The sequence below is a fragment of the Oratosquilla oratoria genome, chromosome 43 (assembly GCF_046742065.1).
Source record: "Oratosquilla oratoria isolate Oo_2021 chromosome 43, ASM4674206v1, whole genome shotgun sequence".
NCBI classification, from domain to species: domain Eukaryota; kingdom Metazoa; phylum Arthropoda; class Malacostraca; order Stomatopoda; family Squillidae; genus Oratosquilla; species Oratosquilla oratoria.
The window spans coordinates 34,167,156-34,182,760 of record NC_134819.1 but is presented as its reverse complement, the minus strand read 5'-3'; the positions used below and the strand labels follow the sequence as shown (position 1 = coordinate 34,182,760).

Genomic DNA, 15,605 nt, shown 5'->3' with positions numbered 1-15,605 from the left:
GGTCCTGCTGTGGAGATGTGCTTTGACACAGTGTCTGAACCAAACAGTGTAGCAGGTGCCGAGATGGGAGAAGTGGTTGAATTTTTATGTGGGTGTGTTTTTGGAGATGGCTTGTATACATTACATATTTATGTTTCTATGGTTTATATATACTTTTCAAAAAATATCTGCATCTGCAGTCAAAAATACTATATTGAAAATATATACCCTGCACCTGCAAATATTAAAAAACCCACATCTGGTTCACCTTCTACTATCTTTATTTTGTAGCTATTGCCTTACTATTTCACACAGTTGTGTGCTACCCATTTGAGTGAGATAAGGTTAATGTGTATGGGCTTACCTGAATAAGCTAACCATACAATGGCTTTATCAGTATTGGCTTCATCCACACGGATAAGGGGCTTGCTTCGGCAATAAGCAAGAAATTTTCCACTTGGGACATATGACAAGCAAGTCCTATCTTCTTCTTTCAATCTCTGAAAAGGGCAATATTATTGAATTCTACTTCAGAATATTGATATCTACATAATTTCATGTTACAACTAATACTTTTATACAATATTTTAACCGAAGAACCCATAATTATTATCCATGTGCCTTATACAATAATGAAAAATTCCTCTAAAAGGAGTAATGTTTGGGATATTCCTTGTTTAAAGCTTTATTACTTACTGTGTTTTGATATTTAATGATATAATGAAAAGTCATAATCATCTCATATGATATTGCTGTAATTACTGTAGAAGTACCACAAGTACTGATAAGAATAAACAATTACAATGAACTGCATATTTCAGAAGTTGTAGTGAGAAGTGACATCACCTCTCTCTATCCAGGAAAGAAAGAAATCTGTCAACTTTAAGACACTTAATGGACTTATATACTCAATAGAGCTCATCTTCCAACAGCTTCAACTGTGACAAGATCACTGTGAGATGAGCTCTGTGACTGAAAGCAAGGGATCTATGATACTTTGCATAAGAAGATGGATGAAATGAAGCCACTGAGAAAATGGGCATTTATGAGGGTAACTTTACGGTAGCACACTAGCCTCGTATTCATGAGGTAAGCAGATTGAGCCCTGCCTGGGCCAGTGAGCTTAAGCTGTTTACTGGGTAGGTTACTGTTGCCATGGCTGGGCACCATGGTCAAGGGTTGAGGCTTGCCTTGGCTGATGCTCTGAGGAGAGTCTTTGAGGAGATAGATATTGGAGCTGAAACCCGGCAACTTTAACTTTAAAACAAAGTGGGACCTACAGGAGGATCACAATTCAGTGCATTCCTCAGAATACTGTGGGAGAATCTACAGGCTCATAGGCAAAACTGGAAATGTGTTGGTGAGCACTGTGTAATGTATTGACCATAACTTCTGGGTCAGAAACAGTATCACTCAGAGATGGGTGAGCAATTCAGATAGTTCTTCCTAGTAGGGACAAGCCTCTCCCATGAAGTAACTCCTAGTGAATCTTAGTTTTATACATTTGCTGATACTCATAGAAAGACCATATGATTTCACAACTACTGCAAGAGTGTTGACCTCATTTTAGCTAGCAGTAATTATCAATAATGAGGGACTGATGTACAAAACATAAAGACTAAAATATTTCTATTGGAGAGATGGTATGGCCAATATTCAAAATTGTAAATGAATCACATCAACTGTGATATAAATAGTAAAGTGGTAGTCAAACTAATTTAAGACATCTATTGACAACTTGAGACAACTAAGGAGAAATACTAAAACTGTGATAAGGCTTATATTCTACATGAAAAATGTGTTGATTAGTCCTTTCTACAATTTTTGCAAAAATCTTAGAACATCCTAGACACTACAAAATGAGATAATATTGCATTAAAATGTGAATGAAAGGGCATCAACAAGTCTTTTATTACAGCCACCATATAGTGTCTAGTTGAGAACAAACGAGAACTTGAACCACTGCTGATTTACCTAATTGTAGTACACATGAAAGATACAACGCTCATTAGGTGCCATCTCCTATTCTCTAATTTTCTAACATACCAAGACTCAAATCCATGTACAGTTCCAACTTAATCTATATCTTTGATTTCCAATTATCACATTTAGATTTGAACTCATGTATTGTTTGAGCTTGGGCTATATCACTTTCTAAGCTATTCCACATATCTATACATCTATATGGAAAATTGTATTTTGTCACATCCTTTTGACATGTGATCTTTCTTAATTTACTTCCATGACCCCTTTAATGGCCTACTATCTTTAATCACATCTCTTCTATCAATGCAATCTCCTTTAGTGACCTGTTCACTGTAATCATGTCACCTCTTTCTCTTTGATCTTTCAAAGTTGGTGGACCCAGTGCTTTTAGTCTTCCCTCATATAGTTTATCTGCCAGACTGGGGATCATATTACTGATGCATATTCCAATCTTGTATGTATCAGGGTTTCAATGAGTTTTTCATCATCTTTTCATCCATATAATGGAGTGCCACTTTAATCTTCTGCAGTAGTCCATACATCTCTACCACAATCCTGCTGATATGTCTGTCAGGAACAGGTTGTCTTTTATCAATACCCTTTGCACTGGTTCACTAGTATACTTTTATTGATATTTGTGAAGTTTTGTCTCACCCACTCACACAGCAATTTGTATATTTTTTGCATCTATGGTATATTACAACAACTCCAACAACTTTCCTTAATAATGTTTCTTGCAGAAATCAACATTCAGGGATGGCAAAATAAATATTTCCCACAACATTCTCACTACCCATAATCTTGTCTTACCTGCACCATAGTAATTTGTATATTATTGCATCTAAACTACGACAATTCCAACAACTTATCTTAGTATCATTTTTCCTACAAATCAATTAAGATGTACAACTGTTCCTGCACACTTTTTTTTTATTATTAGATTAGGTAGGTTAAGTTAGGTATGTTAGGTTAGAATGGGGAGAAAACATGTTTCATGAAAAAATAGTGGGTGATGCTCTCAACAAAAATGGCACTTTGGTGCCCGGTAGTGAGAAGGATATGGGGATTACTTTTTCGCCATCCCTTAATATTAATTTCCACAAGAAATGTTACTAAGAAAAGTTGTAGTATAGATGCAAAAAATATACAAACTGCTGTACAAGTGGGTGAAACTAAATGTCATATATTCCTTTTTATTTAATAAAGATCTTTCAGAACAACTAATAATTTGGTAAAGTCTTATCTGATCTGCTAAGTCGCTGGAGCAAGACTACGTTGGAGGACCTGGGGAAAATAACTCCACCACAACTACTCCAGGGGTAGATTGGGAGGGAGGGAGCCTAAAGGCATGAATAACGACTATAGAGTACAGTCTAGAAGTATAGCCAGCCAGGCTCATTGGGAATAGGCTTGATACCGTACAAGGTTAGGTTAGGCTATGTCCAAAAATGGACTGAAATTCAATTAAATATTTGTATTAAAACCTATCAAAAATATAACACAGGTGGTTCTGTATATTTCATTAACTGCCATTCTCTTTTGTGGACTTTCACACAACTTTATAAAGGTGACTACATTTTCTTTTAGTCTACAGAAGTATGATGTGTGCGATCAAAACTTGAGAATATTCAATATAGGAAACTCCAGATCATAGCTATTACATATTCAACATCACTGGGGAGACATAAAATCTATATAGCTGCAATGGGTAAAATTCCAGAATCATGCAAGCAGGTATAACAGTCATTAACACCAACAGGAAACTTGCATTTTCCAATAGCTTCTAACCTAACGTAACACGTTACTATTCCATAGAAAAAATTATAACGCAAATATGAGATATGAAAATATGTTTGCTGTGACTTATCGATAGTTTTTCTACTCGATAGTCAATTTCCTATAATACCAAGTAAATTTACCCTACCTGAAGAAATCTCACTCGTTCTACATAGCTTAGCCCTCTCGTTACGTATTTGTTCAGAATCCAAGGGTATCTGTTGCACTTTGATATTATCGAATAATACATCTTGTAACTCAGAAAATGTGATGTATGTTGCAAGGCTTAGTTGGTTCCCATAAGCCCAGTTAGTTTCCAGAAAGGAAATAAGTACCACTGCACTGTTTTCACACCACTACTATTACGCAACACAGCAACAAGATCGATGATTTTCGTTGTTTACATACAATCTGAAGCAGAAAGACCATCTGATTTTGACCATAAAAAAGACAACCATTCTTTCTGTGGTAGTAACATTTAAAAGAAACAGAATTGTGAATAATGAAAAAAAACAAGCGCAATTCTTCTCTAGTGGAGTGGTATATCCATTTTATACCCAACGCTTATCATTTCTGTATAAGCAGCTGATCAAGACGGAATCGAATAGAATCGAATGTGCCGGTACTATAGACCTACCTGGCATGTTATAATCAACGTACAATAGCCTCGTCAGGTTCAATAGTGTACATTTTAAATTAACACGTTGAGAAATGTTGTCATCAATGAATATTCAATACTGACCAATGCTAAATGAGTTTATTTAACTAGAAATAAACTCACCGTCTTCCCGTGTACTAATCTAACTCACCGATGACGTGTTCGTACAGTAATGGTCAACGTTTTCTGTAATTTCTTACAAGAGATTTAAATTTTTCCTAGATATGATTAAACTCATTAGACATTTAATACATGTACACATATTTTTTGTATTTCATGCAAAGTGTATGAAAATAGTGTTACAATAACGGAGGAAAATAAAAAATGAAGTGCATAATGATGAAAACATTCTTGAATTAATTACATGTAGTCACTGAAGGAAAAATGGAAAAGGAAGTAACGAGAATAACATATAAGAAAAATGAAATAAAATAAACAATCGTAGATAAGTGTGATGATAAGAGAGGAGATAAAATAAACGAGAAAAATAATAAGAAAACTCGATAACAGAAAATTAAAAAAAAATATTCGAATATAAAAACAAAATAACAAGGGAAATAAAAGAAAGTCAAGATAAAACAAACAGAAATGCATAACTAAACTTAAAGGAGGACTTATACAAAGATATAATGTCAGTCAATCAACCCATTACCCAAGATCTCTATAGCAAGAAACCTGCAGCTTTTAGGTAACCGGCAACAACCACCAGACTGGTCCATACATCACTCTAATCGTTACCACAATGGGCTAGTTTCCCCGCAGTGGCGGCGCCAGGGGATTGCTTGGTGGGGCTTTAGCCCCCCCCAAAAAAGTGGCCAGCCTCCCCAACTGAAAAGAGCAAATTGAAAATTTAAAACACTCATTGAAATAATTTCATTAAGTGGAATGATTTAATTGCCAGGGCTAAAGATTTGTCAGCCATCAGTGCTAGCCCTACCATTAACCCCCTCCCCTTCTGAAATGAGGATAATATATGTGTATTATCATATTACTATTAGCCCCCCTTAGCCTCCCCAACTAAAAATTCCTGGCGCCGTCGCTGTTTCCCCGCAACTGTTGGAGCAAGTTTGTGGCCCGCAGCTTTCGGGAAGGAATCTGATATTCTACTGGAGGAAAACAATTTTCCTCCAGTATATTACATGACACTCTATGTATTTTTTGTTGAGAAAACAAAATAGTTTGCCATTGTGAGTAACGGCGGGAAAAAAGTTCTGGAGGTGGGGAGTACCGCCGATTGATAGAAGGTCGGAGAAAAAAATAATCCAATGTGACAATCCCTTCAAGTAAGAAAAACTGCATAGCCTGTGTATTGCGAGGGTGGTGTAATGTAGGATGGAATATTCAGTATATTTTGTGTGATGTTTGCATCTGGCGCAGCTTGTTTATGTAGCTGGATCTATTCTGTGTTGGTACCGTTTCATTTCTGAATGATGATGATTTGAATCTAGGCGTGGAAGTGTTTTTTTTGTTTTTGTTTCCTTGGGATTTTTTTTTTTTTCTGTGGAACTTACGTCTGTAGGAGTTTGATAGAGTAGACTATGGAGTTTGGTGATTTGTCTTGAGGTACTTGTTTTGTGATCTGAGTGTAAATTTGTTTTTGTATGCAAATGTTTGAGTTATATCCTGCGGGGGAAGTGTATTTTTTGGCGTTCAGTTGGTGAACATAAAACAAAACAGGAATAAAGATGGAACACAGAAACGTGGGGGGAAATTAAATACAATACTGGGAGTTAAATACAAACTCACCACCCAACTCCCCCGAACGGGGAAGTGAGAAACAAAACCCTGTCAGTTGCGTCAAGAGTTTTTTTTCTTTCTTTTAAGGCCGATGTTTGGGTCACCTCCCCACCTGGCCAGGGTTGTCGGGAAGCAGTGCAAGAAACGCAGCGGGTCCCGGGAACCGAACTCACGACCACCTGATCATAAGTTCGACATGGTATCCATCGGGCTACCGCGCGGCCGATTTAAAGGGAAAAAAATAATTATTTTAACAACAACAACAACAATAATAATAATAATAAAATAAAATAGATAAAATAAAACAAGAAAATAAAATGAAATAAGAAAAAATAGAAAAATAAACAAGTTAAATTACGAAAGAGAAAAGCTGCAGAATCAGACAGTTAACCGGTCTCTATAATCGTCTTCAAACCAATATATAACTAGTATAATGAAAACAGAGTTTAAAAACAAATGGGTTACATGGAGCGACAGGTGAATTCCTCTTGGCTGTCCACGGTCCGGTTTGTTGACTCCCTCCTTTGGCTTGTTTCACACGGATCGACTTTCCGCCGTGCGCCGTCCACGACACGACGTCGTGCTCTCAAATAACCATGGGTGTCTATGGACGCTTTCACACGTGGTCATGGTCGTGACGTGTGAAAGCGTCTATAGACACAAATTATTATTCGAGAGCACTACGTCGTGTCGTGGATTGCGCACGGCGAAAAGTCGATACGTGTGAAACGAGCCTCCGTTGTCATCATCTCATTCGAACTCAGCTGGTTCACAGGATCTGAAGAATGATTCTGATTTCTGATGACCGTTAGCCCCTCTTTTTGGTGGTTACAGAGCGCTGTGGATTGTCATATATATGATTAGTAATTAGGATATGCGTTGTTCCATATTTTAGTTCACAGACATAAGAGCATAAGAACAAAAGAATGGAGGAGAATGCAAGTGATTAAAAACGACGAAGATGTCTTGATAGATTCGGAGGATGAAATGAGTGTGGCGTTTAATAAACATTTTCTTACGGTATTTACTAAGGAGAGGTTAGATATAGTGAAGATGAAGAAAGTAGACTAACTAAAATCATCATTAATAGGGGAGAAATAGTCAAACAGATTGATTGACTTTAAAGGTACAAAGTCCCCAGGCCCAAACGATTTTTTTTTCTAGGGCTCAAAGAGTGTAAATTTGAAATCTGCAACAAGTTAAAAGAAATATTTGATAAGTTGGTAGACACTGAATTCGTATCCATTTATTGGGAGCAGGCAAATATTCTTCCCGTTTAAAAAAAAAATATAAGTCGTCTATGTGTAACTACAGGCCAATCAGTTTAACGTCGGATATAGATAAAATGCTAGAATCAATAATAACTAATAGAATCAGGATCACATCAAGAGACATAATTTGATTCGTGACTCACAGCATTAGTTCACCAAGGGTAAGTCATGTGTAACTAATCTTCTAATTTTTTACATTAATGTCTAAGAAGCATCAGATAATGATAGTTACGACGTTATTTACCTACTGTAGACATTAGTAAAGTGTTTGACAAGGTGTTTCACCAGAGACTACTAAATAAAGCCAAAGCCCATGGCATAGGAGGAAAAGTGTTTGAATGGATTAAAGCATAGTGACAGAAAACAGCGGGGCACCATTAACGGTGTAAAATCCAAATGGGGGAGTATTTTTAGTGGAGTTCCCCAGGGCTCGGTACTGGGTCTCTTATTGTTCATCATGTATATAAATGACTTAGACTAGGGTTATTAGTCCTGTAAGTTTGCGGACGACACTAGAACAGGACCCCAAATCAGGTCAGGAGAAGACGCTGGGCTATTATAAGATCTTAATAAATTGTTCACATGGTCGGTGAAATGGCAAATGGACTTCAATGTCTCAAAGTGCAGTGTGTTAAATATAGGTTCACACAAACTAGAAAACATATATAGCTCAGATAACACCTTTTTAGAGAAAACTGAATGCGAGAGAGACTTGGGAGTGTTAGTGAGTACTGACCTTAAATCTAGGAAACAGTGCGTAAGCGCCAGGAATAGATCTAACAGAGCATTAGGTTTCATTGCTACGGCGGTTACGAATATAAGTGCAGAGGTAGTTATCAAACTCTATCTGGATTTAGACCAATTCTTGACTAGGTGGTACAGTTTTGGTCTCCGTCCTATAGAGAGGATATAAATTCACTAAAATCAGAACAGAGGAGAATGGGCAAAATGATACATGGGTTCAGAAATTTATCTTACGAGGACAGGCTTAGACACCTTAATTTAAACTCTCTAGTAAGACACAGAGTGTGGGGTGATCTAATAGAGGCGTCCAAGTGGATCAAGGTCATCATATTAAGACAACAGGGCAGGACTCGCAGTAATGGATTGAAATTGGACAAATTTATATTTAAGAAGGAAATAAGCAAGAACTAGTTTACAAATAGAGTGGTTGATGAATGGAATAGGCTCAGTAACCATATAGTGAGCGCTGAACCTATGGGTTGTTCTAAAAGAAGGTTAGATGGATGGGGATGATAGGTGGTAGTGGACATGGAACTGCCTAGTGTAGGCCTTGTGGTCTCTTGGAGTCTCCTTCTTTCTTATGTTCTTATGTTCTGAGACCATAAAGCCTACACTAGGCAGTTCCTTGTCCCTTACCACTTGCCATCTTTATCCATAAAGTTATCTAACCTTTTCTTAAAACAACTGATGGTTTCAGCGCTCACTACATGGTTACTAAGTCTATTCCATTCGTCAACCACTCCATTGGTAAACCAGTTCTTGCCTATTTCCTTCTTAAACCTTAGTTTGTCTAATTTAGATCCATCACTATGAGTCCATCCCTGTTGTTTTAATATGATGACCTTGCCTACATCACATTGTTAAAACCCTTGACCCATTTGAACATCTCTATTAGATCACCCCGCAGACTGTAAATGTCCACAAGGAACTCCTGATATCCATAATACTGCTTCCGGATATGCTGTGTGGAACACACACACACACACACACACACACACACACACACACACACACACACACACACACACACACACACACACACACACACACACACACATATATATATATATGTTGCACTGAAGATGTAATATACGAAAGCGCTCTGCTTCGTTAGTTTCTTTTTCCAAGTGGTCTACTTTGCATATATGTATATATATATATATATATATATATATATATATATATATATATATATATATATGCTAATAAGAACACGGGAACGTGTGTTCACTTATGCAAAGTAGACCACTTGGAAAAAGAAACTAACGAAGCAGAGCGCTTTCGTATATTACATCTGAACATGTAATATACGAAAGCGCACTGCTTCGTTAGTTTCTTTTTCCAAATGGTCTACTTTGCATATATACATATATATATATATATATATATATATATACATATATATATATATATATATATATATATATATATGCTTAAAAGTGGCAGTCTGCCGACAAGATTGACTAGATAAACACCATATGAGGACGGAGCCTTTATTTGTACGACGTTTCGCTTATTACAGCTTTTTCAAGTACAAGTTGAGATACAAATGCTTGAGATTAAATAAGGGGAAAGGAGGGAACGGGGAGAGAAAAAGGGGGGGGGGAAGGAAGAGGAGGAGGAGGAGGAGGAGGAGGAGGTTGGGGGGATTGGACACTGGGAAAGGATGAGAATGCTGGCCCAAACGTCCGTGAGCGAAATGTCCACAAAGGGTGGTTTAAGTATTTAATATTTTGCTGGCCATGGGTATTAGGGGAATAATGTGAGGAGATATGTTAAACATGCCCCTGTTTTGTTCAATAGTGTTCGTTCCTTGAATGATTGCTGCTTCTAAACACTTCCTGCGGATTTTGTCTGGTTCCCGCATCAGCAGCTCTGCATTCTTCCAGTCCATAAGATGGTTTTCCTTGTTTCTATGTGTCACACATGCATTGGTGGTGACATCATGCCTGACGTCGTAACGGTGTTCACGTATTCGTGTATTCAGGTCGCGTGACGTTTCTCCGATGTAAACTTTATCACATCCTGAACACGGAATACGATAAACACCGGCTTTGGTGCTCGGTGTCTGGTTGTTGTGTGTTTCCGTCTTCGTGATGTCTTTTATTGTTCTGCTTGTCTGGCACACTATTTCCAAGTTGGTGGTTCTTAAAAGACGTGTCAGGTTGGTGGCAACGTCGCCGGTTGGCAACACGAGACGTCTAGTTGTGCTGTCCTGCTGCCTACGGCTTTCCCGAATCTTAGCGGCCTGCTGTTTGCAATTATCTAAAAGAAACTCTGGAAATTTTAGTGTTAAAAAGGTCTCTTTAATAAACCTGCACTCTTCTTCTAAGTATTTTGCACTACATATCCTAAATGCCCTAAGGAAAAAACCTATTACTACTCCTCTCTTGGTCCTTATATCATGGTGGGAGTAGAAATGAATTAAATCATTTTTGTTGGTGGGCTTTCTATACACTTTGAATTCAAATTGGTTACCGTACTTAAAGATGTGTGTGTCCAGGAAAGGAAGAGAATCGTGGATTTCTTCCTCTAGGGAAAACTGAATGGTGGGCTCCACTTCGTTTAAGGCCGTCTGCAAGCGCTGAAGATTGAAACGCCTGGGTGTGACGAGTAAGATATCGTCCACATATCGCAGCCAGGTCACATGCTCGGGAACGATGTTGGCAAAGGGTCCTGTTTCTAGAAATTCCATGAATAAATTAGCCAGGACTGCACTTAATGGAGAGCCCATGGCCATGCCAAATTTCTGGTGGAAGAAACTGTCCTGGAATTTAAAATAATTAAATTCAACACAAAGTTTGATCAAATCGACAAAATGGTTGGGGGGCAGGGGGAAGTCGATTTTCTCCTTCTCGATTCTATCACTAAGGAGCTGTATTACCTTATCCGAGGGGACACATGTGAAGAGACTTTTCACGTCCAGGCTGGCCAACTTCTTGTTTCTGGCGGAGATATCTCGGATTCTGTCTAGTAGGTCCCCTGAGTGTCTGAGATGAGCTCCACTGATGGTTCCCAGGAGGGGGGACAGATGTCTGGCCAACGTACCTGCTAATCTGTGGGGAGCACTCCCTATCCCTGATGTTATAGGTCTCATTGGAATATCATTTTTGTGTGTTTTGGGCAGACCATACATCGTAGCTGTGCGTGGGAGATTTGGCAATAAGTAAAGGAGCTTTTTACCTGCAACTGAACTTTTGAGAATTTTTCTTACCTTGTATGCGAAGTTCTTCGTCTCGTTGTCTACTTCTGCCTGGGAGACTTCACGATATGTATTAACATCACTGAGCAGATATTTCATCTTCCTCTCGTAGTCTGAACTGTCCATCACCACTACTCCACCTCCCTTGTCAGCGGTGGTGATTCTGATGGAAGAATCCTTGGCTAGCTCTGCTAGAGCTCGAACGTACCTTCTGGGTATTGTAGGGTTGGGACGTTCGTTGAGAGCTAAGGTCAGTAGTCCTTGTGTGTAACCTTGCATGAATTCACTGTCTTGGTATCTGTAGTTTTTAGTGATCAAATCGATGTTTTGTTTCTTCCTGTGGGTACCGGTTGCAAACTTAAGCCCGAGGCTGAGTACTTCGGTTTCGGTGTCAGTTAATGCTCTGTTGGAAAGATTCATTATGATTTCGGGTCTTCCCATGGATTTCCAAACACTGTCGGCGCAAAGCCTATCCAGTTCACGTAGATGTCTATTCTTCTGTTGGTTATTGAAGGTAGCGATGTCCACTCTTATATCTTCGGCGATCGAATCGGACATCGTATGGCGGAGCTGCGAGCCTAACTTCTTGGCTTTCTCGAAAGCCTGGGAGACCTTGGTAGAAAGGCTAGTCCAGCATTCCGTGAGGTAGGACTTAAGGTGAGGAGGAAAGGGGTGGTCAAATTGGAGAAGTTGTTTCGGCGTAGACCTGGGGGCGACCATTTCCTCAATGCAGTCATGAAGGAAGTTCCGCCTATTCCGCAAGCTATAAGCCTTTCTCAAAGCACGTGCATAGCGACCGTATAAAGGTTCCATTCTGTCCTCGGTGTTGTGACAATTTGCTTAAAAGTGGCAGTCTGCCGACAAGATTGACTAGATAAACACCATATGAGGACGGAGCCTTTATTTGTACGACGTTTCGCTTATTACAGCTTTTTCAAGTACAAGTTGAGATACAAATGCTTGAGATTAAATAAGGGGAAAGGAGGGAACGGGGAGAGAAAAAGGGGGGGGGAAGGAAGAGGAGGAGGAGGAGGAGGAGGAGGAGGTTGGGGGGATTGGACACTTGAAAAAGCTGTAATAAGCGAAACGTCGTACAAATAAAGGCTCCGTCCTCATATGGTGTTTATCTAGTCAATATATATATATATATGTGTGTGTGTGTATATATTGCAGAAACAACAGGGGAAATAAAGTCGGAATACTAAACGTTTTCGTCTATTCCGACTCTATTTTCCCTGTGGTTTCTGCAATATTATTTAGTCACGCGTTATTGTTATTATTTTTGCAATATATATATATATATATATATATATATATATATATATATATATATATATATATATATATATATACATGAGTAAGTATTGTAATCTGTCAGAATTGTGCTTTTTGCAATGATCTATTCTTTCCAGCATTTTAGCTGTTTCCCTGTCCTGCGAAGTGACTAGGCATGATTGCCTTCATCGGAATTCGGGAACTGAAGAATTTATGCAGGGACAGTCTACATGGGGAAGAGTACCCATATTCTTTGCAAAAATAGAATTGTTGAGGGTTTGTGACAAGTTGGAATAGGTAGGCAAGGAAAACACGAATTATTAGCCAAGATTAATCCTGACTAGTTCCGTACTCAAAAGGCTTCTTCAGAAAACAGGGATGATATATGCGTGAACATCAAGGGACGCGGATGTATGTGAGGAGTTTGGGAGAGCTCAAGCAATGTCATGTCTGTTCAGGATTGTAATTCAGGTCTTCTTTACCCACCATTTCCAAAAATAGAATTCTTTCTCAGCGGGTCACTTCTCAGACTCCGAATATTTTGGATCCCTTTCCAGTGCACTTTGGATGACGTCATGTATTTTTCTTATCTGTATATATATATATATATATATATATATATATATATATATATATATATATATATATATAATTTATTTTTGAGAGTATGATTAAGTTAAATTAATGCAAAGGTTTCGAACGTGAGTATGGGACCCATCAGAAACAATTCCTATTCTTGCGTGTTCTGCAACATCCTCAGGTGACACCCTTTAGGTAATGCATCAATGCAGCAGTACGAAGAAATGGTTGTATTTTTTCCTGCGTCATCCTGATTTTGATGTATTTATGTGGTTTGCATATGTGCATTTTTGTTGAATCAAACGAAACCACACCAAACATGCAAGCCGGACATGCAGCCTGCGTTAAACTACAAGACTGCATGTGTATAACTGAATATTCTGAAGCGGCTTTGTGCACTTGTTCCTACCACAGTTGCCAGGGAACTGCATGAAAAATAAAGACAAACGACAAAACGATTTCTTTTGTAGGGTGCGCTTGTAAGTTGAACATGAACAATAATATTAGGTGTTTACGTGATACATTTTTTAATTTGTATACATCAAAAAACGGTTAAAATAAACTGATAAATTAATATATAAATAAATAAATGAATGGATAGATAGATAAACAAATAAACGAATAAATGAATATATAGATAAGTAGATAAACAAATAAATAGATAAATAGATAAATATATAGATAAATTAATAAATAAAAACCCTCAGACGGCTAAGAAAGACTTCTGATTGGCTGCCTCATCTCTATTTATTAATTTATTTATTTATTTATCTATTTGTTTACTTACATATCTACTTATCTATTCATTTATCTGTTTATGTACGTATTCATTGATTTGTTTATCTATTTATTGATATAATAATGTATATGTTTATTTATTTACTTATGAAGTATCTATCGATTTATTTGTTTATTTATTGATTGATTGATTGATGTATTCATTTGTCTATTTGTTTTTTTTTTGCCAAAGGAACAAGATAAGCGTAGGTTACGAAGAATAGATGGCAAAGGGGCGAGGGCGAGATGATAGAAATGTATCAAAAACTTATAGATATATTATAGTTATGTGAAAGGGGATGGAGATGGGATGGGGGGAAATAAGATGGAAATTGGGGGCGTCCTTGATGAGGATGTGGATAATGATGGTGAGGGAGGATGTGGGTAAGGTGGATGAAAAAAGATTGGGGATGAAGGGGTAAGAGGAGGGGGAGGAGGAGGAAGAGAAGGAGGAAAAGGAGGAGGAGGAGGAGGAGAACGTAGAGACGGTTATTTTCTCTAACTCTGTTAACTATGACATCACACTATTGAGTGATGACGTCATTGGATTGAAAGTGAACTCTCCCAGTGACTTGCAAGACGACGCATGGTAACACCCTCCTCTTCCTCCTTTTCCTCCTCCTCCTCCTCCTACTCCTCTTCCCCTCCTCCTCCTCCTCCGCGGCTTTTCTATAAATACCGCAGAACACTATTCCTTTACTATTTTCGAAGTTGAGGAAATGAAGTCAATTTACGCTGAAACTATTGGTTGCTTTGAGAGAAGGTTAGACAACGTTAAGGATAAGAATGACAGGTGGTAAGAGACATGGAACTGCCTAGTGTAGGTCTTATGGCCTCCTCCATTCTTATGTTCTCGTGTTTTTGTAGAATAGTTTATGTACTATATGTCACACGAGAGGTAAGTATGAATCACTCTGTTGGAAATTCACACACACACACACACACACACACACACACACACACACACACACACACACACACACACACACACACACACACACACACACACACACACACACACACACACACACACACACACACACACACACACACACACACACACACACACACACATACACACACATATACACACATATACACATAAACACACACATTATCATGACTACAAACGGAAATACATACAAATTATTTTTCTTCCACTAAAGTTAATTTCGTTACCAGCTTTCTCTCAGACAACATATTCCTATTTTGATCTATATAAAAACAGGAGCCTACGCCAGGAGACGCTGAGTAGCTGCGGCCGAAGCTGTGACCTTTGCCCTATGTGTCTGAGGGACTGTTGGGGCGGGTAACAGTCGCTGCTGGGTATGGGAGAAGAGTGCGGGATTTGAACCCACATCTAAGCGAATTCGAGACCAGCGCGCTTCCGATGACGCCACCAGCACCCAATTACATTTCGGTCAAACATTGCTTCAAACAATTGTTTGACAAACCGGGTTTGGCAAACCGTTTGAACGTGTAAATAGTCCTTTAGTCTCCTCCCACGTGTTGTTGGTAAACCTGGTCATCAGTGCTACCAACAGAAAATCTCTCTTGAAGGTTTGTAGCCGGGATATGTCCAGTCTCACTGTTGAATAATTGCACTTATTGTTGTGATTAA

At 38.4% G+C, this 15,605-nt stretch overlaps 1 protein-coding gene across 2 annotated transcripts in view; it reads right to left on the bottom strand.

The window, feature by feature from the left end:
• LOC143021864 (NAD(P)H pyrophosphatase NUDT13, mitochondrial) overlaps positions 1-4,278 on the bottom strand; it is a 30,575-nt gene extending 26,297 nt beyond the window's left edge. The window contains exons 1-2 of one of the 2 annotated variants that reach the window (XR_012966013.1): positions 3,890-4,277; positions 344-479 (exon numbers count right to left, since the gene is read on the bottom strand). Coding sequence is in view for 1 of the 2 variants with exons in the window: in XM_076179635.1 (XP_076035750.1) it covers positions 344-479; positions 3,890-3,991 (238 nt within the window). In the remaining variant the exon portion in view is untranslated. Of the gene's footprint in view, positions 1-343; positions 480-3,889 lie in introns of both variants that reach the window. The other variant, XM_076179635.1, reaches the window with a different exon arrangement.
• Between the last annotated feature and the right edge of the window lie 11,327 nt (positions 4,279-15,605).